This window comes from Perognathus longimembris, chromosome 10 (genome assembly GCF_023159225.1).
Source record: "Perognathus longimembris pacificus isolate PPM17 chromosome 10, ASM2315922v1, whole genome shotgun sequence".
Classification (NCBI taxonomy): Eukaryota; Metazoa; Chordata; class Mammalia; order Rodentia; family Heteromyidae; genus Perognathus; species Perognathus longimembris.
In genome coordinates, this window is record NC_063170.1 from 67,836,115 (window position 1) to 67,860,876 (window position 24,762).

A 24,762-nucleotide genomic window follows, 5' to 3' on the forward strand; every position below is an offset into this window, starting at 1 on the left:
GTTAAGCAATATTAACCATGTTTCTCTGACTATATGGTCTCTGAGTTACTATCCTGAGAAAAGAATTTTTGTTTGCAGTAAACATGGCAGAATACTAATCCCTACTAGTAATTTGGTTAGATATATCATGTGCTTTAAAGACATTTATAGTTCTAAACCTAGTACTTGTTCTTCTTGGTGCATATCTATCACACAAAAAGATACATAGAAACATTTTTAGCCAAGTACCAGTGGCTCATTGCCTATAATGCTGTCTACTCAGAAGCCTGAGATCTGAGGATCACAATTTATAGTCAGTGGGGAAGGAAAGCCCATGAGACTCTTATATCTCCAGTTAACCACCAAAAAACCATACCCAGACCAGTACCAAAAAAAAGTATCCAATTCAAAATTATTTTTCAATGTACAGGGTTTGTTTTTTTAATCCTTGAATTCACTCAGAATGTCAGTGAGTGATAAAATTTGTAACTTAAGCCACAATATTGACATACTTTTTATATAAATATAATTTTATCGCTATTAAGGTATTGTACAGAAGGGTTACAATTTCTTCAACATTGAATGTTTCTTTTTCTTTTTTGTCAGTTCTGGGGCTTGAACTCAGGACCTGGATGCTGTCCCTGAGCCTTTTTGCTTGTGGCTAGCATTCTACCACTTTGAGCCATAGCTCCACTTATGGTTTTTAGGTGGTTAGAGATAAGAGTCTCAAGCCCTTTCCTGCTCAGGCTGGCTTTGAACTGCAATTCTCAGATCTTAGCCTCCTGAGCAGTTAGGATTACACTGTGGACCACCACCTCCCAACGAGTACATTTCTTTTTTGGAGGGGGGAGAGTGTCACCCTTTCCTTTGCTTTCCTTCAGTTTTCCCCTCCCATTTCTGCCTACTATGTAACCATAGTGAATTCTGTGTATAGTGTATCTGAATAGCATGATTGCATTATTACCCTTCCTCCCCTCCCTTTCTGTGTCTCCTTTCCCTCCCCACCCCACCCCACCCCCCAAAAAAACAACAACACAAAGACATGTTTCCATTTCCTGGAATTTGTTTTGTTGAACAGTGTTTTGTTTTGTTTTTGCCAGTTCCGGGGGCTTGAACTCAGGGCCTGATCACTGTCCCTGGCTTCTTTTTTTGTTTGTTCAAGGTTAGCATTCTACCACTTGAGCCACAGTGCCACTTCTGGCTTTTTCTGTGTATGTGGTACTGAGGAATTGAACCCAGGGCTTCATGTATGCTAGACAAGCACTCTACCACTAGGCCACATTCCTAGCCCCTGAATAGTATTTTAAATGTTCAGAGAAGTTATACCTTTGGGTTCCTTCCCTAAGGGTATATCCTCCTTTGGTCTGACTGTGCATATGCATAAAGTACTGTATAGGTTAGCATGTCCAGTTATATATGAGAGAATATAACTACCACTTTTCTCTGTGAACTTGGATTACCTCTATTAGCACAGTTTGTTCTAGGTCCATCCATTTCCCTGCAAATGACATAATCTTATTCGTTATAACAGATAAGTAAAATTCCATTTTAAAAATGCCACTTTTTATTGATCTACTCATCTGTTATAGGGCATTTGGACTGTTTCCATAATTTGGCTATTATGAATGAACATGGATGTGCAAATGTCTTTATGGCATCCTGGCTTGTAACATTCTGGGTAGATGCCCAAGAGTGGTATGACTGGTTTGTAGGGAAGTTCTGTGTTTGTTTTTTATGCCTAGAGATGTTAAGTGCTTCCACATGTGCCCCTCTGCCATTGTTTTTCTGAGAAGTCTCTTTGGCTCCTTTGCCCATTTATTGTTAACTTTTTGAGCTTCTTGTGCATTTTGGATATTAGGCCTTTGGGGGATGTATTGCTTGTAAAGATTTTTCTCCTAGTCTGTTGGCTGTCTTTGCTGTGTAGAAACTTTTTATTTTGATGTCAAGTCTCTCCCCTATTTACTGTGTCCCTGAGACTTGAAAAAGTTCTACCTATGCCTATAAGTCCTAATGATAAAAGGGAAAGGGTTTTTTCTTTCCTTTTTTTTTCTTCTTTTGCCCATTATGGGGCTTAAACTCAGAGCCAGGACCCTGCCCCTGAGCCCCTCTTTTGCTCAAGGCTAGTGCTCTACCACTTTGAGCCACAGCTCCATTACTGGCTTTCTGGGGGGGCTAATTGAAGATAAGTCTCACGGACTTTTCGGCATGGGCTGCCTGGCTTCAAACCGTAATCCTCAGATCTCAGCCACCTGAGTAGCTAGGATTACAGGTATGAGCCACCCCTGCCCAGCTGAAAGGGTCTTTCTTAAGACATGTTTTTGACGCTGCTGGGAATTGAACTCCATATCTCATGCTTGCTTTGCAAGTCCATGTGCTTTATAACTTTTCAGGTAGGGTGTGCTGCTTTTGCCTCGGAGGCCTCAGATTGAGATTCTCCTATCTCTGCCTCCAGAGCAGCTAGGATTACAGACATGCACATCACACCTGGTCCTGTAAGAGTCTTGACCTCCTCTAAACATTATTTTTATACTGCTATCTTATTTAATGTACATTTCACAATTTGAGCAGTGTATTATTATCACCATCTTAAAAGTGAAAAACAAAAAAACAGGTTCAGTTGTTTTTGCCACTTGTGCCGTGTCACACAAGCAAGGTAAAGTCGGGAGTGGATGTTAGAAGAATCCATGTGAAAGCTGCCACTTCCTGTCTCCCCACAAGAGGAGCTCAGGCGCTGGGGAGGGGCTGATGTGAACTGTGGAGGCAGCCAGCATGCACCCAGGCCTCCCGAAACACCCTTTACAGATGCTTGGTGTGGGTTGCAGCCTGTCTGCCTCCTCACAGACCATCTGACCTTTGTCCCACTCCATCTTTTTCACTCCCTCTGGTCTTGTCTGTGAGTCAGTCCCCGACACACATTCCAGACACCTGTTGTCAGTCTCCATGTTATCCTATGGTTTGTCCACTTCATCTTCGTGCTTTACTAATCTTTTAGTGATATTTATTCATTGCTGTGTTACTTTGACTTTGATTTTCTTCTCAAGTAGTATGCTTCCCTTTAGATGCTTGAAGTGCTATTTTAATGTTCATGAATTCCTTTAGTAAGTTCCCTGATTGATTTTACTGCCTTAAAATTAGTTCTGTTTTCAGGGGGCTGGGAATGTGGCTTAGCAGTAGAGTGCTTGCCTAGCATGCCTAGCATGGGTTTGATTTCTCAGCACCATATAAACAGAAAAAGGTGGAAGTGGCGCTGTGGCTCAAGTGGTAGAGTGCTAGCTTTGAGCAGAAAGAAGCCAGGGACAGTGCTCAGGCCCTGAGACCAAGCCGCAGGAAAGTTCTGGGTTTGTTTGTTTTAAGTCCAGAGTTTTCGCAATAATGTGTCTAGAGGTATTTCTTTTCCGGTCCTGTCTGAGGGGCATTTTGTATGCCTCTATCAGATGGTTGAGATTCTCTTTCTTGAGCTGGGAAGTTTCCTGTTACGATTTTGTTGAATATGTACTAAATGCCTCTAGTTTTTTGTTTCATTTTGTTTTTTGCCAATCCTGGGGCTTGAACTCAGGGCCCAGGCATTGTTTCTGAGCTTCTTTTGCTCAAAACAAGCACTCTACCACTAGAGGCACAGTGCCATCTCCAGCTTTTCTGTTTATGTGGTATTGAATAATCGAACCCAGGGCTTCATGCATGCTAAGCCACATTCCCAGCCCCTGCCTTTCTTTATTTTTTAGTTCTTCTCCCTCATCTATCCCAATTACGCGTAGATTTGATCCTTTGGCCAAATCTGCTAATTCTTGAATGTCCCTTTGCCATGTTGTTATTTTTTTCCTTGCCTTTGACTTTCCTCTGCTTTATCTTCTGCTGCTGATACCATTTTCAACTTCTTTTGTGTCTTGTCTATGCTTTCAGCTGTGCTTTGTAATAGGGAGATAGAGCCTTTTGTATTTTCAAACTCCCTGTTGATTTCTTTTTCTCATGATCTTTATTGACGATTTTATAGGGTTTATCTTCTTGTTAATATCGACTTTCATTTCCTTCACTGAAATATTTAAAGTTTCTGTCTTCTTATTGATGTTGTCTTGGATGGTCCTGCATTTTCTTCATCGTTTTCTCTTTGTACTCCAGGTGTTCCTGGATCTGCTCTTTCATTTCATTGACTAATTTTTTCATCGTTGCTTTAATTATTCTTTTGTTTTTCCTCTCCTTCGTTTTCACTACAGTTTCCCCTGACTGGTTAGTTTTTGAAGTTGTCTTGACTGTTCATGAATTTCATGATCTTTCAGGATAATTTAATGCATCTTCATTCAGGGTTTGTAGAATTGGTTCAGTTTAGGTGTTAAGTTTAATCATGATGGGATGCAGTTTACTGGTACCTACTGAGAGCTGTGCCTACTGGTCTCGTGGAGCAAGGTACAGGAAGTTGATTAAGTCCCTGAAGGGCACTCTGCCCCATGGCGTCTCACACAAGAGGAAAAGACAGTGGATTGGTTCCCTGCCAGGCACTGTCCCCGTTGGTGTCCTGTGCAGTGATGCATGAGAGATTCACTAGGACACTGCTGCTTGCTGTGCCCGCTGGTGGCTCACACTGGGAGCAGGGCATGAACAGTTTGATGCGTCCTTGCCATTCACTATGACTGGCAGTGTCCCACCCAAAGAGATGGATGCAGTTGAGTGGATCCCTGCCAGCCCCCGTGCCAGTGGTGTCCCACACAGAGTGTCGGGGACAATCTGTTGGCATTTGGTTGAGTACCCTTTCCTGGGGGATGTGGGGCGCTGCTGAAAGGGTGTGGGGGCTCACTTGGACACTGGCCTAGGCAGCTGTGGCAGGCTCGAGAAGGGTTTCGGGCCAGACACTCTCCATTCCCAGCATTAGAAGTCCTGTAGCAGCCGTGTAGTGATGCTTTGTTTCTGGCAGTGGCAGCCCCATGCGGCTGCAGCCAAGGGGCAGGGGCTTCAGACACTCACTGCTGCCCAGTCCTTTCCCAGGCTAGTCGTGTAACGGCCACTTCTCCCCCACATACTTTTGATAATTACCGTGTATAGTGTATGTATGTAGTATTTATATGTATATATTACATATTGTGTATGTTTTATTTATATGTATAGTAGAGTATTTTTATTCTTCGGGGATTTATCTGAGCTTGCTTAGCATGTAAGACGCCCTGGGTTCATTTTCCAGCATCACAGAACAATGAATTATTGATTATTTTATCAAATTGGCTAAGCCTCTTAAAACATTGTAGCACTTCTTGTGAATTAGATTGGTGATTTTAATTAACACTTTGAGTCTGTATGAATACTAAGAATAATTATGATGACCAGTTCTCTTGGAAATGTATAAAATGATTTAACATTGGAAAATGGGTTAATGTAATTTGTTTCTTAGCATGTCAGATGAGGAAGAGAATGTAATAGTTTGGTGGCTGTTGTAATTTTAATAGAATAGCGTACTTTGAACTGAATTGTCCAAAAGAAGGTAGCAGTTATCTTCCTTGTGAAGTTCACTAACCCTTAAAATAGATTATTGTCAAGTTATCCCACTGTCACTATCATTACTTATTTTTTACTTGTTAGCCGAGGGGACTTTCTCCCCAACTCTTCCCCCCACCACCAACAAAAGCATAGATACTAATAAAAAGAATTATGTAAAGCCAAGCATGGCGGTATACACCTGTATTTCTAGCATTCAGGAGAGAGGTAGGAAGACCATAAGTTCCTCACCGGCCTGAGCTACACAGAGAAACCATGTGTGTGATGTACACTTATTTGATTCTTCTAGAAAAGGTAAGAGAAATGACAACAAAGACCTCATAGTGTAGCTCTTATACAAAATAAAACATTTTCTTAAGTTCATATTCAGATAGCATCAGTGGAGAAATGTGTCCTGTTCTCAGCAGAGAGAGGAGAGATAGGGACAGACACATTAGAAAGACTACAAAATCGTGAAAAGTTAATCTAATTAGCAGTATAGCATTTCAGTGAAGAGGCCTGTAAATCAAGGCTGAAGTAACAAGATCATGCCAGTGAGTTCCCCAGATTACTCATGAATTTCTTAAAACATCAAGATCTCAAGGGTTTGGGGGTTTTTTGGAGGGGAGGGGTGTTTTGTTGGTGTGGTATACACATGACTAATGGTTACTACGCTACATTAACATGAAAGTATATATTTAGAAATGCCAAAATATTGGGGAGCAATTAATATATCTAGAACAGCCCTAATAGTTTCATAAAATGTTGGTACTGCCTGGCATTTGGGTAGATACCTATTATGCAGCCTAAGCTACAAAGTGAGACCCTAAAATATGTCCTTACTGATACTATATTTCATGGTAAACTGACAGGCTAATATTTATACATAACCCAAATGTATTTAAGAACCTGATAAAATAGCTGATATTTTAAATTGTTGGTGATGGGATGATAATCCTATAACAACTAAAGATTTACAAAGAAAATGACATATGAATAGCAAAGAGTAGTCACTACCATATGCCTAAAATGTCAGCACTTGAAACTTTTGGACTAGACAATGCGACAGACGCCTATAACCCCAGCTACCCTGAAGATGGAAGATGGGGAGCATGCTTCAAGGCCATTTCGAACAAAAGCCCAAGATGTGATCTGAGGAACATAAGGAAAAGAGCTGGGGTAAAAGCAGAAAGTACCAGGCCCTGAGTTCACTCCCCTGTGCCGTGTTCCCAGAAAGAACGTATCCTAGTACTACAATATGTTACTTTTGAATTAAAATCTAAATTAGTGTTAGTGGTTAGTGATCTAACTCAGAGTGCTTTCTCTGGTTTTAGGGTAAAGTGTAAGTCCTCTGATTTCAATCCCTAGCACCACAAAAAGAAATACAAATTTATTAATAAAATTTAAACCTCTAATAAACTAAAAATAGGCTGGTGTTTTGTAGTGTTTTGTAAAATAGCATAGTTAAATATAAAATTTAGAGGCAGAGAGCAAATTGGGAGAGTTTATGTGTCAGTTTGGTTGTTGTGTTTGTTTTTATTTCTTCATTTCAATGCCAGGCCTGTGGCTTGAGCTAAGGATATGGCGGTTGTCCTTGAGCTTAACACTTGAGCCATAGCTCAACTTCTAGCTTTTTGGCGGTCAACTGAAGAGCCTCACAGATGCCTGTGAGCTTTGAATGACAATCCGTAAATCTCAGCCTCCTGAGTAGCTAGGATTACAGACATTAGCCACTGGCCCCCAGCTTGTTTGTAATGTTGTGTGTTTGTGATTGACTGGGGCTTGAATTCTGGCCCCATTGCACTCTGGCTCAGCTTTTTTGCTTACTGCGGTAACTCTGCTACTTGAGCCAAGCTTCCCCTTTTTTTCCTTCTTTTTTAACACTGGACTTTGAACTCAGGGCCTCATGCTCTTGCTTAGCTTTTTTTGTCTGCCCAGGCTAGCTTCAAACTTCTGTCCTCGGATTTCAGTTGCTGTGATTACAAGCCTGAGCCATTGTACCTGGCGAGTTTTTGTTTACTAACTGCAGGCCTGGGTGCCAGTGGCTCACACCTGTAATCCCAGCTATTCAGGAGGCTGAGATCTGAGGATTGTTGGTTCAAAGCCAGCCCAAGCAGAAAAGTCTGTGAGAACACTATTATCTCCAGTTAACCACTCAAAAATTATAAGTGGAGCTGTGGCTCAAAGTGGTCGAATGCACCTTTAGCAAAAGAGCGTAGGAACAGCACCAGGCCCTGAGTTGAACAACAAAAAGTCTGACAATTCTGTCTATCTGGACAGATCCTCTTATCTTGGCTCCTTGATACCTCAGCCTCCTGATTATTTAGGATTAAAAGCAGGAGCCACACGGGCCAGGCCAGACTATTGATAACATTGTTTAGCAACACTCATTAGGTATATTCCTTATAAATGAATAAAAAGATTAACATATTGGTAGAATGTAGTCTAATATAGGCAGGCGGTTCACACAAGAATCAGTACATAGCTGGATGCTGTCAGCTTGCTCCTGTAATATTCTCAGGAGGCTGCAATCTAAGTTTCAAAGCCCGCCCAGACAGAAAAGTCCATGAGATTTATCTGCAATTAGCAGCAGAAAAGTTGGAACTAGAGGTGAAACCAAGAGCATGAGGCTCTGAGTTCAAGCCCCACTACCAGCGTACGCGCACAAACACACACACCCCAAAAAGTGAATACATTCATAATCAGTCCTAAAAAAACAGTAGAGCAAGTATAGAAATATGTAGAAGCAACTTTTTTGTCATTAGAATATATAGGAAAAAATTAAAATACTTACATACTGGTTAAACTTTGGTAATATTAATTCCATGCTTCCATTTAAAAAGTGAATTATAAGTCAGGTGCTGTGGGATACACCTGCATTCCCAACACTCAGGAGGCTGAGGCAGGAGAATTCTAGATTTGAAGCTAGCTTCTACTGTATTGCTAGTTCAAAGCAAGCTAAGGCTACCAAAACAAGTCACTGCCTTAAAAACTAGAATACACACACACACACAGTGTATAGTATATCATGGGCTCTTATTCATTGTCAGCAATTTTTTTTTTTTCATGAATGTGTGACAGTCCTGGCTTGAAATCAGGGCCTTGTTATTGTCCCTGGATTTCTTCCTCAAAGCTGGCACTCTACCACTTGAGCCACAGATTTACCTCCAGGTTTGGGGTGGTTAATTGGAGAAAAGAGTTTCGTGGACTTTCCTGGATTTGAACCATAGTCTTCAGATCTCAGCCTCTGGAGTGGTTAGGATTACAGGTGCAAACCACCAGTGCCCAGCTGTCAGCTATTCTTGCATGTATTTCTGAGAGAATGTTACTGAGCACTGTAGATAAGACTGAGAGTCAATGAGGTCAATGTCATGTCATTCTAGAAAGAAGTCTACATAAAAATACACTTGGAGATGTGAAAATAGATTATAATGAAGTCCATTAAATCTTTTAAAAGGAGAGAGATAAGAGTATTATAAACAGGGTGAGTTTGACCAAAGTACATAAAATATACAAAAGAAAAGGTTGCTGGCCCACAGAACTTATCAGGTTGAATGGATTATTCTAGGAAGTCCTCAGCAAATCTATGTGAAATATCGTCCACATACATTGCCTTGTGGGTCAGTGTTCACTATGCTCTAGTGATGATGAACTTAATTATTTAATTGATGTTAATAATTACAGTTTTGGGGCTGGGGATATGGCCTAGTGGCAAGAGTGCCTCGTATACATGAGGCCCTGGGTTCGATTCCCCAGCACCACATATACAGAAAATGGCCAGAAGGGGTGCTGTGGCTCAAGTGGCAGAGTGCTAGCCTTGAGCAAGAAGAAGCCAGGGACAGTGCTCAGGCCCTGAGTACGAGCCCCAGGACTGGCCAAAAAATTAATTAATTAATTAATTAATTAAAAGAAAAAGAAAAACAAAAAAAATAATTACAGTTTTGAACTTATCAGGACAAAAGTACATAGGAGTTAGAGTGTCTTTTTCTTTACATACTATAGAGTCCTCCCTTTTAACATAGAAGGGATAATAATGGGTTTGTTCAAATTAAATCATATTAGTACAGTATTTTTCCTTGAAAGTGTCATGGACTTCTCTGCCCAGGCTGGTTTCAAACGTTGATCCCACATCTCAGCCTCCTGGGTTGCTAGGATTACAGGCGTGAACCACCAGTGCCCTGCTCGAAGTTTGTATTTGGCTCTTGGATAGAGAATATCTTCTCAGGCATCAGTTATTAGAAATGACAGGTTCCTTTGGAGTTTCTCTGAGACACAGTGCTTTGAGAATTATTTTCAGTGTAGTAACTAATTTCTTCCGTCTTTTGGTTTGGTTAAAGAGATAGAAGGTATGCACCATTAGACATTAGCAATTTAATGGTTTTAATATAGCCTGTCATTAAGCTGTGATTCAACTCTCATTCAACATTTGTATTTCCCAGATTTGTTGAGCCCATTAAAGAAATGGAAGTCTCGCTATTTGATGGAGCAGAATGTCACCAAGTTACTGCGGCCTTTGTCTCCAGTCACACCTCCTCCTCCCAGTTCAGGCTCAAAGAGCCCCCAACTGACCACCCCTGGCCAGGCTCACCCAGGAGAAGAAGAGTGTCGAAATGGATATAGCCTCATGTTCTCGCCAATCACGTCTCTTACTACTGCTAGCCACTGCAACACTCCTCTGCAGTTTGAGGTGATTTGGGTTTTGTTGTTGGGAGTGCCAGATAGAAACATTATCATTTGTACCTCCTCATTTCAAATACCTTTTCATCTCAGATATCTCTTTCCTGTCTTCCTTCCCATCTCACCACAAGAGTGGGAAACTTCAGGGTCAGTGTGGCCTCTTTGCCTAGTAGCCTCTCATCTTGGCAATCCCTGTATTTTCCCTAGTTAGGAACAGTGTTAGCGGACCTCACTCATCTGACTTCGGCGAGCAGTCAATCCCTACATGTCCTTATTTTTAGGTAGTAAACATGCTGAATCTTTGTCTTTACTGAATATGTTGGTCAAAAGAGGCTACTAAGGCACCTGTGGGTAACCCATTAGTGATACCAGCCTGAGAGCTCAGAGTATACTGATAGATTATCTTTTCTGTGTCTAGGCCTTTAAATGAGTGCAGCATCTTTCACAGGTTGTTCGGTATTTTGATTGTGGCCTCAGGGAGCAGAGGTTTGTTGAGGTACTTAAGATGAATGTGGGGGTTTTGTTTGTTTGCTTGTCTGTTTGTATTCCCCACTGTGTTAAGAATGAGAAATAGGCAAGAATCTAGCAAGGCAAACTTATTATCTATCAGTTTGGATTGTTAGAAATTATTACTTTAGTACTCATGTTTGGGTGACATTTTAATAGAATTCGTGTGTATTAACAAATTCATCCAGTCAGATGCATTTGCATCTGTAATCCAAGGTTATTTATGAGGTGGGAATTGCAATTCAAGGCCAACCTAGGCCAAAAAAGAAATTTGGCAATGCCCTGTCATAACCAAAGCCTGGCCAGTGTCATGCACCTATATATCATCAATGCAAAGAAGCCCAAACAGGAGGATCACAGTACAGGCTGGCCTAAGCATAAAGCAAGACCTTATCTTGGAAAAATAACCAACAAGCGAGGAGCTTGCACAGTAGCCGAAGTGCTTAGGACACTTGCCTAACAAATGTAAGACCCTTCAGTTCAGACCCATTTATTGCCAAAAGAAAAATCGATTACAAGTTGCTTTAAGTTGTGATTTAATTAAATAGACGCTCTTCTCAGTAGAATTTGTTCTGACCACTCAAAACAACCCAGCATTTAGCTGGGATGGCTTATGCTTGTAATCCTAGTTACTGAGGAGACTGAGATCCAAAGGATCATAACTTGAAGCCAGTCCTGGCAGAAAAGTCTGAGTCACTATCTCCATTATAACAAACAAAAGCCAGGCTGGAGCTATGGCTCAAGTGGTAAGAGCACCAGTAAAGCAAGTAGAAGGCACGAAGTTCAAATTCCAGTACTAACATTAAAAATACCTAAGTAAGAAAGAAACTAGAAGCAACACTAATAAGAGAGCTGCATGTTCTGTACAAAACTCTAGACATACATACTTGATTTCTGCATAGAAAAACAACCTTCCGGTTACCTAGGGAAATAACTTTGTCATAGTCTTTATGGTATTCTTTTTTCTTTTTAATTTAATTTTATTGTCAAGGTGATATACAGAGGGGTTACGGTTACATACGAAACTGTAGTAGTGAGTACAGTTCTTGTTAAACTTGTTGCCCCCTACCTCATTTTTCTCCCACGTTCCCTCCCCCCTCCTACCCACCCCCCCTTTTTTTTGTTTTTCAGTATAATTTTATTGTTACTGTTTGTTACTGTTATTAAGATGTTATACAGAGAGGTTGCCATTTCATAAGTCAAGTAAATGAGTACATTTCTTTTTGGACAGTGTCCCCCTTTCACTTTCCACTCCAGCCCTATCTACTGTATACTGTGGTATTCTTTTTAGCCAAATAATTTTGATTAACTGTGAAACGCTATACAAGGTTTTTAAAAGAAAACTGTCATTGTAATGACAATCCAAACACATTCATAGCATGCCAGATGGAGAAGAAGTTTATTCCACTATTGTAAACTTGTGATTTAAGGAAATGTGACCTTTTTCATCTAATAAAGAACCTCATCTCGTTATCGCCATTCTAATAGCCACACTTTTCTCTATATTCCAGTACAGAAAGATAGATAGCAAGCCTTTTTTTTCTCAAATCCACAACTCAGAGGAATGTCAAAAGGGTGTCAGAAGTAAATACCAGCTTCATATGAGGAATGATTTCTTTATAAAACCAGTCCTGGGCTGAACTCAGGCTTTGGGCACTGTCCCTGAGCTTTTTGCTCAAGGCTAACAGTCTACCACTTGAGCCACAGCACCACTTACAGCTTTCTCTGTTTATGTGGTACTGAATCAAACCCAAGGTTTCATGCATGCTAGGCAAGCATTGTTCCGTTAAGCCACATTCCCAGCCCCTGAAGAATATATTTTAATAGCAAAATATATTTAGAATATTGAGATACCTTCAGTGTTAAGTGTCAGGAGGTACACAGAGGAAAGCAAAATCTTCTGCAGGGGAAAGCATCTAGAAGAAGATACAACATTGACCAAACAGACAAAGTTATTCTCTCCTTTTCACCAGCATAACTCCTCCCTTCTCTTCCTGCTCTCAGTTCCATACTCAGCTCTGTCTGACACAAAGCATGAAGCAAGCACCATTCTCTTGCTCTGCTGAAGCAGCCCATTAATCCTACCCTGGCATGGTCTGCCACCAGGCAACAGTGGCATATTGCACACATTTGGAATCCTCCCCTTACCTCAGCCCTTTTCACATTCTTCGCATGTTGTCATTCTTACCTCTCCATGAAGAGCTCACTGTCCAGTCACTGTTTGTTAGGCACATGTTGCCTCAGGTAAAAGTTCTACCCTCTGTAGGCCTAAGGCACTCGCAAGTATACATACACATGCTTTTTTGTTTTTGCTTACCTATGTTCCCAAAAGTAGCAGTGTATGTTAGTCAAAAGAACCATGATAGGGGCTGGGGATATAGCCTAGTGGCAAGAGTGCCTGCCTCGGATACACGAGGCCCTAGGTTCGATTCCCCAGCACCACATATACAGAAAACGGCCAGAAGTGGCGCTGTGGCTCAAGTGGCAGAGTGCTAGCCTTGAGCGGGAAGAAGCCAGGGACAGTGCTCAGGCCCTGAGTCCAAGGCCCAGGACTGGCCAAAAAAAAAAAAAAAAAGAACCATGATAGAAGTGCTCAGTTTCAGTTACATTGTGCCAAGAGTCACATCCAGCTTGTGAATATGGATTCTCTCATTTGCACTTACTGTAACTGATTCATGAAGGTTTGGCCATCTCCTCCTTCGCTTTGTCAGTCCCCCAGCATGCTGAGTTATCTTCCAAAATAACTTAATGGTCTGAAACATGTAAGAGAATGAAGACATGCTGACCAGCAGAAGGATGTGGCTTGAAGGAACAGGGGTAACCTTCAATAACAAATACTGTAGGCTGCTAAACCTTCATCTACAAATAAGGAAATGTGACACTAAGCTTTCACCTAACCTTTCCTGGTTTATGCTTGAAATGTTTACTTACAGCATGAAATATTATAATCAATTTAACCTAAAATGCTTTCAAGACAATTAGGAAGCATTTTAACAAGTCATTCTGTCCACTGAGATGAGTTCTGCAGTTAAGCATTTCTCCAATGCATTCTTAATCCAACCCACCAACAAAAGTTGTGGCTAACATCTATGCTTGCTTTTGTTTTTGTTTGCTTTGTTTTGCTTCTTGACTTGGAGTAGATGAATAACAAGATGCTTTTCCCTCCTCTAGAACATATCCTCCCCTGAGAGTTCCCCTGCGCATAGGCCCGAGTCCCTGTCACCCGAGGTAGTTATCACACCATCTCAATCACACTTGGAGGCTGAGTGTGCGTGAGTGTGTGCCTGAGTGTGTGGGAGGGTTGGGGCTCTGAGAGAATCGGGTAATGGGCTGGAGGGTGGCCAATTAGTCCCTGAAAGATGAACGAACCTTCCTGTGTAACATTGGATTATGGACGTAGACAGAGGAAATAAGGTTTGTTTCTGTTGTTAACTGGGGAAGGGGCGGCTGAAGAGTTCTATGAAAGAAGGAATGGAATCTAGAAGTCAAGTTAGGCCGTTAAATATGTGAGTCTTTAACAAAAGGAAAGTTGAGGTAGGAGCTATCTTCTAGCATTAATTGGGCAGCTTACAGTGGTAGAGTTGGGCAGGGACTCAGGTCTTGTTTCAGGGTTAATGTGACAACTCTGTAACTGATGTTCTGACTTTGGTTGATAGATTGACCAACTTCTTCATGAACGCAAATCACTCTGCCTCACAGCTTTCCTATATTTCTGCTTCTTCATAGGTCTGACATATTAGAAAATTAAATCAGTCCATGGCTTTTGTGTCACACTCCTCCCTCTGTTCTGCAGTGGCTTGGTTATTTATTTATTTTTGGCCAGTCCTGGGCTTTGGACTCAGGGCCTGAGCACTGTCCCTGGCTTCTTTTTGCTCAAGGCTAGCACTCTGCCACTTGAGCCACAGCGCCACTTCTGGCCCTTTTTTGTATATGTGGTGCTGGGGAATTAAACCCAGGACCTCGTCTATATGAGGCGAGCATTGTTGCCACTAGGCCATATCCCCAGCCCTGGCTTGGTTATTTATAGTTGTACAATAAATAATATATCTTAGAATATCAACTGAGTACTACTGCTATGAAAATGCTAAATGCACACTTTAGCCCTGTGACTTGGATAAATATAGGAATTATTAATCCTGTTAATAATCTACATAGAATTTTTTCCTCTTGAAGAGAATGTTATAGTCTCCTTACCCTTCAGGAATTAATTGAACTTAAACTTCACTCACTTTTAACTTAAAATATATCTGTGTATGTACATGTATGTATATAGCACCATATATATAATGTCAAATATACATATAGATAGTCATATATATGTATATATGACTAAACTCCATGAGAAATCACCAAATTCTCTGTCAGTTGGATTTTATAAATCACTGTACCATAAACTTTAAACCGGGGTGAGTGTTCTTCCTTCTAATAGCTTACTAGAGATTTTCCAATCTTACTAGGAAAGTACAGCTCATTTTCTTCTTAGCATCAGTTGATTGATATGGTGTGGTATTTGTGTTTCTGGTACCGGCTTTGTAGTCTGGCTACAGTTGTCCTAGTAGTGGAAAAATCTCAGTTATGTTGTAATGATAACCAAATAGTAGGTGAAGTTCTAGTCTTGCAATTTCAGCATTTCACATGCTCTTCAGTGATGGGCAATAGTGGTCTTGTGATATGTGGGTACACTGGAAAGGATAAAGAGAATTGAATGGCCAGAAAGTTGTATGAACAACACACCTATTTCACAGTGGGAGTGAGCGAAGAACTGGTTGGTTGGTGTCTTTAATACCATTCTCTTTTACTGAACCAGTACTTTCCTTTCCATCTACCTTCTGTTTGTTTGTTGTTTTTTTTCCACCCTTTTTCTCTTCCACCTTCCATCAATATTAACCTGGATGTAAATAATTTCAGAAGCCAGTTATCCTAAGATCCCTGGGGTGTATTGTGTATGGGGCACAGGTAAATCCCTGATTATACCACCAGCCCCTTAGTATAGGTTCAGGGTGACTCAACATCCTGGTAAAAGGCCAAGCAGGCAATTAGTCACCTAATTCTGACTCCCCAATATTCTCATCCAGAAAGACATTAGAGCATTTTGGGAAATTGGCTGGGATTCTTTAGTAATCTGGCCATAATTATATACACTGTTGCTATATGGGACTTTCACAGATGTTAATGACTTTTCTCTCCTCTACTTCCATCCCTTTTACCTTTCCTTGTTCACCTTTGCCCCTCTTGCCCCTCCCTTTTCCTCCTCTGACTTTCTCCTTTCTCCCCTGCCCCTTGTCTCCGTTGATTTTTATTCTGCAGCTTTGTCACCGAAAAGACCTGGATTTGACAAAAGTAGGATATAATGACTCCAACACTAACAGCTGTGCTGACCGGCCTTCCCTGCTTAACTCGGGTCACTCCGACCTGGCTCCTCACCCCTCTCTTGGGCCCACCTCAGAGACTGGCTTCCCAAGCAGGAGTGGCGATGGGTCTCAAAGTCTCGTGAGGAACTCAGACCAGGCATTTCGGACAGAGTTCAACTTGATGTATGCCTACTCCCCTTTGAACTCTATGCCTCGAGCAGATGGATTGTATAGGGGGTCTCCCCTAGTAGGGGATAGGAAGCCTTTGCATTTGGACGGTGGATATTGTTCCCCTGCAGAAGGGTTTTCTAGCAGATATGAACATGGCTTTATGAAAGACCTCTCTCGTGGATCCATGTCACCTGGTGGTGAACGCGCCTGTGACGGAGTTCCATCCACCCCCCAGAACCCACCACAGAGGAAAAAGGTGAGTGCTGTGTAACGTGGACTCCCTCTTATTTTTTTCTTTTCCTTTTTTTTTTTTTTTTTGCCAGTCCTGGGGCTTGAACTCAAGGCCTAAGTACTGTCCCTGGCTTCTTTTTGCTCCAAGCTACCACTCTGCCACTTGAGTTATAGCACCACTTCTGGCTTTTTCTCTTCATGTTGTGCTGAAGAATCAAACCCAGGGCTAGGCAAGCACTCTACCACTAAGCCACATTCCCAGCCCATTGACCCCCCTCTTGAAGAACATTAACCAAATAAGAGATAACACCTTAGTCTTAGCCATGTGCAGTGAGAATCAGACTTTTAATAGAGTTTGGTGGGTTCTGTAAATAACCATCAGGGCAAAGATGTGTCTCAATGTTAGATAGACCTTTTGTACAGCATACTTAAAGCCTTGGATTCAAATCCTAGCACTACCCAAAGAAAGAAAATAAATAACCAACCAGGCGTGATGATGTATACCTATAAATAATCCTAGCATTCAAGTGTTGAGGCAGGAAGTGTACAAGACAAGCCTGGGCTATGTAGTTCAGCTCTCAAAGCTGGTAATCCTAGCTCCTCAAGAGGCTGAGATCTGAGGATCACAGTTCAAAGCCAGCTCAGGCAGAAAAGTCCCCATGAGACTCTTATCTCCAATTAACCACTCAAAAACTGGAAGTGGAGCTGTTACTCAAAGTGTTAGAGCCCAGGGACAGCATCCAGGCCCTGAATTCAAGTCCTACAACACCCTCCCCCCCAAAAAAAAAAAAAATGGAGGCAGCCGGGCACTGGTGACTCTTGCTAGTTAGTTTCTCAGGAGCTTGAGGGATATGATTCAAAGCCAGCCTAAGCTATGAGATTCTTTTTTTTTTTTTGTACACATTTAGTTTTATTGTAACAAAGCAACTTGTACACTTTTAACATTTGAAACTGAGCATTATCTTTCCTTTCCAGTGAAAACAAAAGAAAATTTAAAAATAAATGAACAAAATTACAATAGAAAATGTCAATTCCGAATAAGATCCTACAGGGTCTGCTGATTCTCCCGTAGTGGCGTGGCTCTCAAGTCATCATTAGGAGAGAATTTTATTTTAAAAGTGTCATCTTAAACTGCAAGGATGTCGGTTAAGCATCACAATTACACATGCCAAAGGAGAAGCCATGTTGTCTAAATGCCCACTTAACCCACCCAAACATCTCAAACCCACCCTTTCAGGCCATGAGATTCTTATCTCCAATTAGCCACCAAAAAGCCAGAAATGGAGCTGTGGCTCAGGTAGGTAGAGCAGTAGACTTGAGCACAAAAGCTCAGGGACAGTGGTAGAGTGCTTGCCTAGCACTCATGAAGCCCTGGGTTCAATTCCTCAGCACCACATAAACAGAAAAGGCCAAAAGTGGCACTAGGGCTCAAGTGGTAGAGTGCTAGCCTTGAGCAAAAGTTGCTTAGGGACAGTGCCCAGGCCCAGTCCAGTCCCCATGGCTGGCATGAGGGAAAAAAACAGATCAGGGACAGCTTCAGGCATTGAGTTCAAGTTCCAGAACTAGCACCCTAAAAAACAAAATTGGTGGACAAGAGAGTGCATTTTGTCTCCACAATAATCCTGTAATGTAGGGAAGTAAGTCATTAACTCCAGTGATGTTGGATGCTTTCGAGTTGTTTATACATGCTAAGAACATCTTAGCTGAGGACCCTTGACTTCAGGAGGCATCAGGCAGCCAGCAGATGAGAAGTATGTTACAGTGGAGAATAAATCTGCGATGCTTTACTAGGTAGGTAGTAGGAATGCAGCGTGGTGTAAACAGCTGAGGATGACTATTGTGCCAGGCAAAAAGAGAGCGAGATACAGGAGGGAAGTACGTTGTGAGGTGGGCAGAGTCTGGCCTTGGAGAGCTTGCTAATTGTCAGGCTTCTAAGTTGACCTATCCTAGACATCACAAAGTCCCAAGGGTGTGTGTGTGTGTGTATTTTTTTTTTTTTTTTTTGGCCAGTCCTGGGGCTTCTTTTTGCTCAAGGCTAGCACTCTGCCACTTGAGCCACAGCGCCCCTTCTGGCCATTTTCTGTATATGTGGTGCTGGGGAATTGAACCCAGGGCCTCATGTATACGAGGCAAGCACTCTTGCCACTAGGCCATATCCCCAGCCCGAGAGAGAGGAGATTTTGAAACCTACCTCTAGGGATTTCCAGGAAATGAACCTGGGAGGGCCTGCATGATGTTCTGTGCCTTTAATCTCCCAGCATTTGGGAGGCAGAGAGAAGAAAATCTTGAATTTGAGACCAAACAAAGGGCTTCCTAAAAAAGAGCTTCTCTTCTTTCTCCATTCCTCGAGTGCTGTTTCTTTTCCTTTCCAGGTATCCCTGCTGGAGTACCGCAAACGGAAACAAGAAGCCAAGGAGAATTCTGGAGGGGGCGGTGACTCCACACAGAGCAAAAGCAAGTCTGCAGGAGCTGGGCAGGGCAGCAGTAACTCTGTTTCTGAAACTGGTGCCCATGGTGTTCAGGGATCCTCCGCTCGAGTCCCAACCTCCCCCCACAGAAAGTTCTCCCCATCTCATTCCTCCATGTCACACTCGGAGGCAGTAAGCCCGTCAGATTCCAGGGGCACCTCTTCATCTCACTGCAGACCTCAAGAGAATATCAGCAGTAGGTGGTAAGTTTTAAGTTGAAGAAGGAAGTACACATCTAAGGTGGTTGACCATTTTATCTGTCACATGTTAGAAATAGCCTGAGAGAGCTAGGCAACAATGTAGGCTGTTCTCAGCTGATTTAGTGGAATGGGCCACATCCTCCAACCTTTCCAGAAGCAAAGGATTACCAGCAAGCTTGCAGTTCAAACAACATGTTTGTAGCTGCCCAAGGGCTATTATATTTGGTGGACACTCAGTCATCCTCTCTGGGCTGGAGACATGGTTCAGTGGTAGGTTTTCAAGTTTCACTTGAATTAGCAACAGATTTCTCTGTTTCCTGCAGCGAGCATAAACAGAGTGATGAAACAGTCTTCTCGGACTTGTCTGATTTAGAAGAGGTCATAAATAATACTAGAAGCAAGTTCTGAGTACCAAATGAGTAAAACATAGAATGAAACAGAAGTACAATGATCTTGAACAGAATACAAGTCTTGGGAAGAAGAGTCTTGGCTCAAATTATATTCACTAGACTAGGAAACGTTTATCAAGCTACAGCTTAGGTATCAGGCGCATCATTTCACAGACAGGATTTAGCATTTCAACATGGAAACTAATGAGCCAAAAAGCTATGTGATAGCATGAGATCCTGAGTTCAAGCCCCAGTACTAGCACCAAAAAAAAAAAAATAATCAATTGAAATTAACTTGGAAGATGGTGTGCCAGTCTAGGGCTTGAAATCAGAGTTTGGGTACTTGTCCTTGAGCTTTTATTCTCAAGGCTAGCATTCTACCACTTGTGCCACAACTCCACTTCTGGCTTTCTTGGTAGTTAATTGGAGGTAAGAGTCTCAGATTTTTCTCTCTGGGCTGCCTTTGAACTACAATCCTCAAGTCTCAGCTTCCTGAATGTCTAAGATTATAGCAAGAGCCACTTGGGCCTGGCAACAATGCCTTGCTTTACAGGTCCTGAAGAATATGGTGTTTGAGGATGTCGCAAGAGGGTATACTGTATAATCTTTATCACATCCTACTTTGTTTCAGACTCTTGGCTCTTCCGTCCTGTGGTTTAAACTTGTTAACACCTGGTACCTTTGCAGGATGGTTCCCACGTCAGTAGAACGACTCCGAGAAGGAGGAAGTATCCCTAAGGTCCTCCGAAGCAGTGTGAGAGTGGTCCAGAAGGGAGAGCCTTCTCCCACCTGGGAGAGTAACACCACAGAGAAAGACTCAGGTGAGCCCACGGCCCTCTGGCAAGCAGGTTTGGGGGTGCATGAGCTAGGGGCCACGTGACTCACATCAGAGGCTGAGGTAAGAAGAGCCCATTTCTGATGCACTTGGGCTTTGCTGTATGCTAGGTTCCAGCTCAGTGTTGTTCTTTGAGGCTACAAGTAAGATATAGCATTGCTTGCTGTCTGTCTGCTCTTTTTTCCCAAGGGATACCTTTCTATAAAATTCATCTCTCCAAAGCCCTGGAGCTCCACCTCAATGAAGGATGAAGAGAAAGAAGGAAAGGAAAATGAGATCAGGCATTTAGAACGTAGCAGATTTTTAACCACTCCTTTTCCCCTCCTGGCATGCTGCGTTCACTCAGTTTGTCACAAAGAGAGCAGCATGGGTTGGTGATGGTGTTGGTCACTTGAATGAACAAGGGCTATTTCTGGTTCTGAGAAGCCAGGTTGATTTTATAATACCTTCCAGACCCTGCAGATGGAGAAGGCTCAGAAACATTGAGCTCAGCGCTCTCTAAAGGAACCACCGTTTACAGCCCTTCCAGATACAGCTACCAGGTGAGTCAAGGGCTTGTGGACTCAACCCTAGCACCTTAACCGGAGTTCTGATGTTCTGTCACCCTACTCATTGTATGCCTTTGAGATGCTGGCATTACCTATAGTTTCCGGAGACTTGGAATTAAGTTATCACCTGCTTACCCTCAGGCAGATCATACTTGAAAAGTCAAATTAAGGCGATCACTGCCCCAGCATTCTTTTAGAAAGAAAAGAAAATGCAGAAGGAGGAAAATGGGATATTATAAAGACTTGCACACTGTTGAAGAGACCTATTCATCTCCTTATGCTTTCCTCCCAACCCTTTGTAGCTCCTGCAGTGTGATAGTCCACGGACAGAATCACAAAGCCTCCTCCAGCAGAGCTCCTCCCCCTTTAGAGGACATCCCACCCAATCTCCAGGATACAGTTATCGAACTACTGCACTGAGACCTGGAAACCCCCCCTCACAGGGTTCTTCGGAATCATCCCTCTCCTCCACCTCGTACCCCAGCCCAGCCCACCCTGTGTCCACAGACTCCATGGCCCCATTTACGGGGACACCAGGGTATTACAGCAGCCAGCCACATTCTGGAAACAGCACTGGCAGCAATCTTCCAAGGAGGAGCTGTCCTTCTAGTGCTGCTAGCCCTACCTTACAGGGCCCCTCAGACTCACCAACCTCAGACTCAGTTTCTCAGTCCAGCACAGGAACTCTGAGTTCCACCTCCTTTCCTCAGAACTCTAGGTCGTCATTGCCATCTGACTTACGGACGATCAGTCTGCCCAGTGCTGGGCAGTCAGCTGCCTGCCAGGCCTCCAGGGTACCTGCGGTTTCCAATTCACAGCACTACCCGCACCGTGGGAGTGGGAGTGTGCACCAGTACCGACTCCAGCCCCTGCAAGGCTCCGGAGTCAAGACTCAGACGGGACTTTCCTAGGGCTTCTGGATATGGGCAAACAGAACTGAACAAGCCCATAGCTGCTTCCTTCCAGCTGCCTCTGGAACCTAGGCCGAGCATATTGCTGGTGAAGGGGGTTGCAAGATGCCAGAGGATTGGGTCTGGTCTGCAAGAAACAAGACTTGTGGTCGCGACTGGCCTCTGGCCTTGGAGAACCATGTAAATCTTGTCTGACGCAGAGACTATAAAGAAGTTTCTCCCTGCTGTTAAGGGTACATTGTTGACAAGCAAATGGTGTTTCGGTTAGTAACGGTTCTAAGTGCAATGAGTTGTGTTGAAGCCTCTGTCTCCCATCCTTGCCTGTAGCCCATAGTCACTTGTGCAGTGAGGACATCTTTTTAAATAAATAATAAGAAAAAAATTCCTTTCAAAAGAAAAAATATTGAAAAGAGCCAATCTCAAAGCCCCAAGCCATTTGAGTAGTGTTAGGGTTTTATGCACTTGACAACAAAAGGTAGGTATATAAATGTCACCGTAAGACGACCATTCCAGAAGCAGGTGCATGTCCGAGGCATGTCCAGCAAGCATACTCCCTACCTTTGTCATAAAATCACCAGGGAAGAGCTCTTGCCTGGAGAGTAAAGCCTGGAGCTTGCTCTGATTGAAGGGTGCTTGGCTCTCTGGAGATCTCATGGTCAGTTCTTGGTTATTTGGGAGCAGATTATCTGAGTAGATTGAGGCCCGGCTGTTACCACCCGACTCTTCCTTCTCAAGCCATTTCAGAGTTTCGTAACCCATGAATTAAGCAGAGAAAAGTGGAATGAGAAACGAGGTGGTCCCATTGTGTTCACTGCGTTCCTACTCACCAGCTCGGGAGAGAAGATTTAATGAGAGAGGTCAGAGTGGTCTGGGAATGTTTGGAGTTTCATTTCTTTACTCCCAATGAATCAGGACTTAACAATCTCATGAGTAAGACTGCCTCCCTAATTGGGGAGTGTGCACTCGTGGCTGCAGGGTAAGAGTGGGCATATAGGTCTGTAGAGTGGCACCGACAGGACTGTGATTGTGTGTGGGCCTGCCCCACGTTTCTTTGGGGGGATGCGTCTGTAAGAGTGGGCCGGTGAGAGAGTTCCCAAGCCCCACCCATGCCCCTGACACTGCTCTGGATGAGGGATGAGAACAGACTGGCTTCTCCCCATCAGTGCGTTGTGCCTGTTGTACACCCCTGGAGGAGCCCTGGAGCCAGCCCAGGCGGGGTACACAATCTTTTTAAATTCCATATGGTTGCCAGCTTCTTTCTTTCACTTGTTTACTGTAATATCCGGCGTGTTTTTATTTATCTGATTTTGTATTCAGTTATAACCATGGTAGGGGTAGTGACTCTATGACAGGTGTAAACCCTGGTGCTGCAGTGGACCTTACTTCTTTTCTTTTGGACAAGACAATACTGTGAGTCTCCCTTCTACTTTCTCATTTGTTTTCTCCTTTTATCCCAAGCCTCTTGCATCCCCTTTTCTATCCTGTCCTACCACTATCATATGCACAGCCTTCTCTCTTTGTGTGTGACTGTTACAAAATTTCACTTTTCAAAATTGAAATCAGGTGTTTGCTCAAATGAGGGGAGATGTTATTATTTTATGCTGAGACCTCAGCAGAGTATCTTTCTTTTTTGTTTCCCCCACAAACCCATCAGTCTGGGAGAGCGTTGGGAGTAGAAATCATGTTGCCTGGGATGCCGGTTTCTTTGTATATTATATAAAACGTATGTAAATGTCTCTCCATTTGGGCTGGGGTTTGCATTCTCCCCTTGGCTGTTAGCCGAGGGGAGAGGCCAGCGGGCAGGCGGCCCTCACCCTGCCTGGCACGTGCAGAGACCCCAGCCACTCTGTGTGGGCAGGGTGCTGTCAAGACCAGACCTCTGGGGGGGGTGGGGGCGGGGGGAGGGGGACTCTTGGAAGGAAAGAAGTATCACTTCTTTCTCACGTGGAGTGTTTACACCTTGCTGTAACATTTGAACTTTCACAAGAGATGTAATAATTTTGATAATAAAATTCTTAACCATAATCATCATCAAGTTGAAAACTTCTTTGTTCACTCTGTGGCCTTACCTCGTTTGATTTTCCTGATGCTCTCTTTACGTGACCAAGGGTAAAGTGGACCTGTGTTCAGAATATACCCCTTTGGGACATCCGTAGTGAGATCACTAATACAGCTTAATCCTCCTTTGCTCTTGCCTTTTGATTAAGATCAAGCCAGTGTGAGGTCCAAAATTGAAAACATTTGACCTTTGAAAGCCGACTTGAACTCCAGTGATGTGGCTGACCGGCCTCATTCATTCAGCAATTCTTAATTGGACTTTCTCATTCAAAAACTGGGTCACACTAGGCACCTATAATCTGGAGCTTCAACTTGGGGCCTGGGCTCTACCCCCGAGCCTCCCACTTGAGCCACCTCGCCACTCCCGGCATTTTCTGTGTATGTGCCGAGGAATCGAATCCAGGGCTTCATGCATGCAAGGCAAGCACTCTACCGCTAAGCCCCTTATATTTATGAACCCATTGAGCTTTGTTAAGCTGTGCTAATCTAATGTTGGAAAGGGACACAAGACCCGGGCACAAATATCCCTGCTCATTTTTGTGTTCAGTTCTCCAACTTACAGATACCCTCATTGTCATTGCTGCTTGGCATATCTGGAATCAGGATGGTGCATCACAGTGCCAACAGAAGCTAGGCTGGTAACGAGGCCATGCCCTCTGCATAAATGTTCCTGTAGTCGAGTTAGCTAGCTTGTGACACTTCTCTGGCTCCTCATTGCTCTGCTCCTCTTCAGTGGCTCCATCCTGGTGGTTCTTGGGAGACACGTTGAAGATGATAATGGTAGTCAGTGCCACCACCAAGGTGCTACAGATGTTGCATTTGCTGACGATGATCTTCCCATCATCAAGGTATAGAGAGGGTATATCTCCATAGCCCACAAGACCAGCAGATAGATAGGGAGGCTGAGGTCTGAGAATTGCCACTGTTTAAAGCCAGCCTGGGCAGGAAAGTCCCTGAGAGCATCCGAAAACCAAAAG

General features: G+C 43.1%; 1 protein-coding gene across 17 annotated transcripts in view; it reads left to right on the forward strand.

The window, feature by feature from the left end:
* Setd5 (SET domain containing 5) overlaps positions 1-23,770 on the forward strand; it is a 76,810-nt gene extending 53,040 nt beyond the window's left edge. For 11 of the 17 annotated variants that reach the window (XM_048356213.1, XM_048356223.1, XM_048356224.1 and 8 more), the window contains 7 exons: positions 9,879-10,126; positions 13,795-13,851; positions 15,931-16,401; positions 18,749-19,047; positions 20,121-20,254; positions 20,722-20,810; positions 21,119-23,770. In XM_048356213.1, the coding sequence (XP_048212170.1) occupies positions 9,879-10,126; positions 13,795-13,851; positions 15,931-16,401; positions 18,749-19,047; positions 20,121-20,254; positions 20,722-20,810; positions 21,119-21,727 (1,907 nt within the window). In that variant the 3' untranslated portion in view covers positions 21,728-23,770. Of the gene's footprint in view, positions 1-9,878; positions 10,127-13,794; positions 13,852-15,930; positions 16,402-18,748; positions 19,048-20,120; positions 20,262-20,300; positions 20,811-21,118 lie in introns of all 17 variants that reach the window. The other 6 variants (XM_048356219.1, XM_048356214.1, XM_048356221.1 and 3 more) reach the window with 2 other exon arrangements.
* Positions 23,771-24,762: the final 992 nt, after the last annotated feature.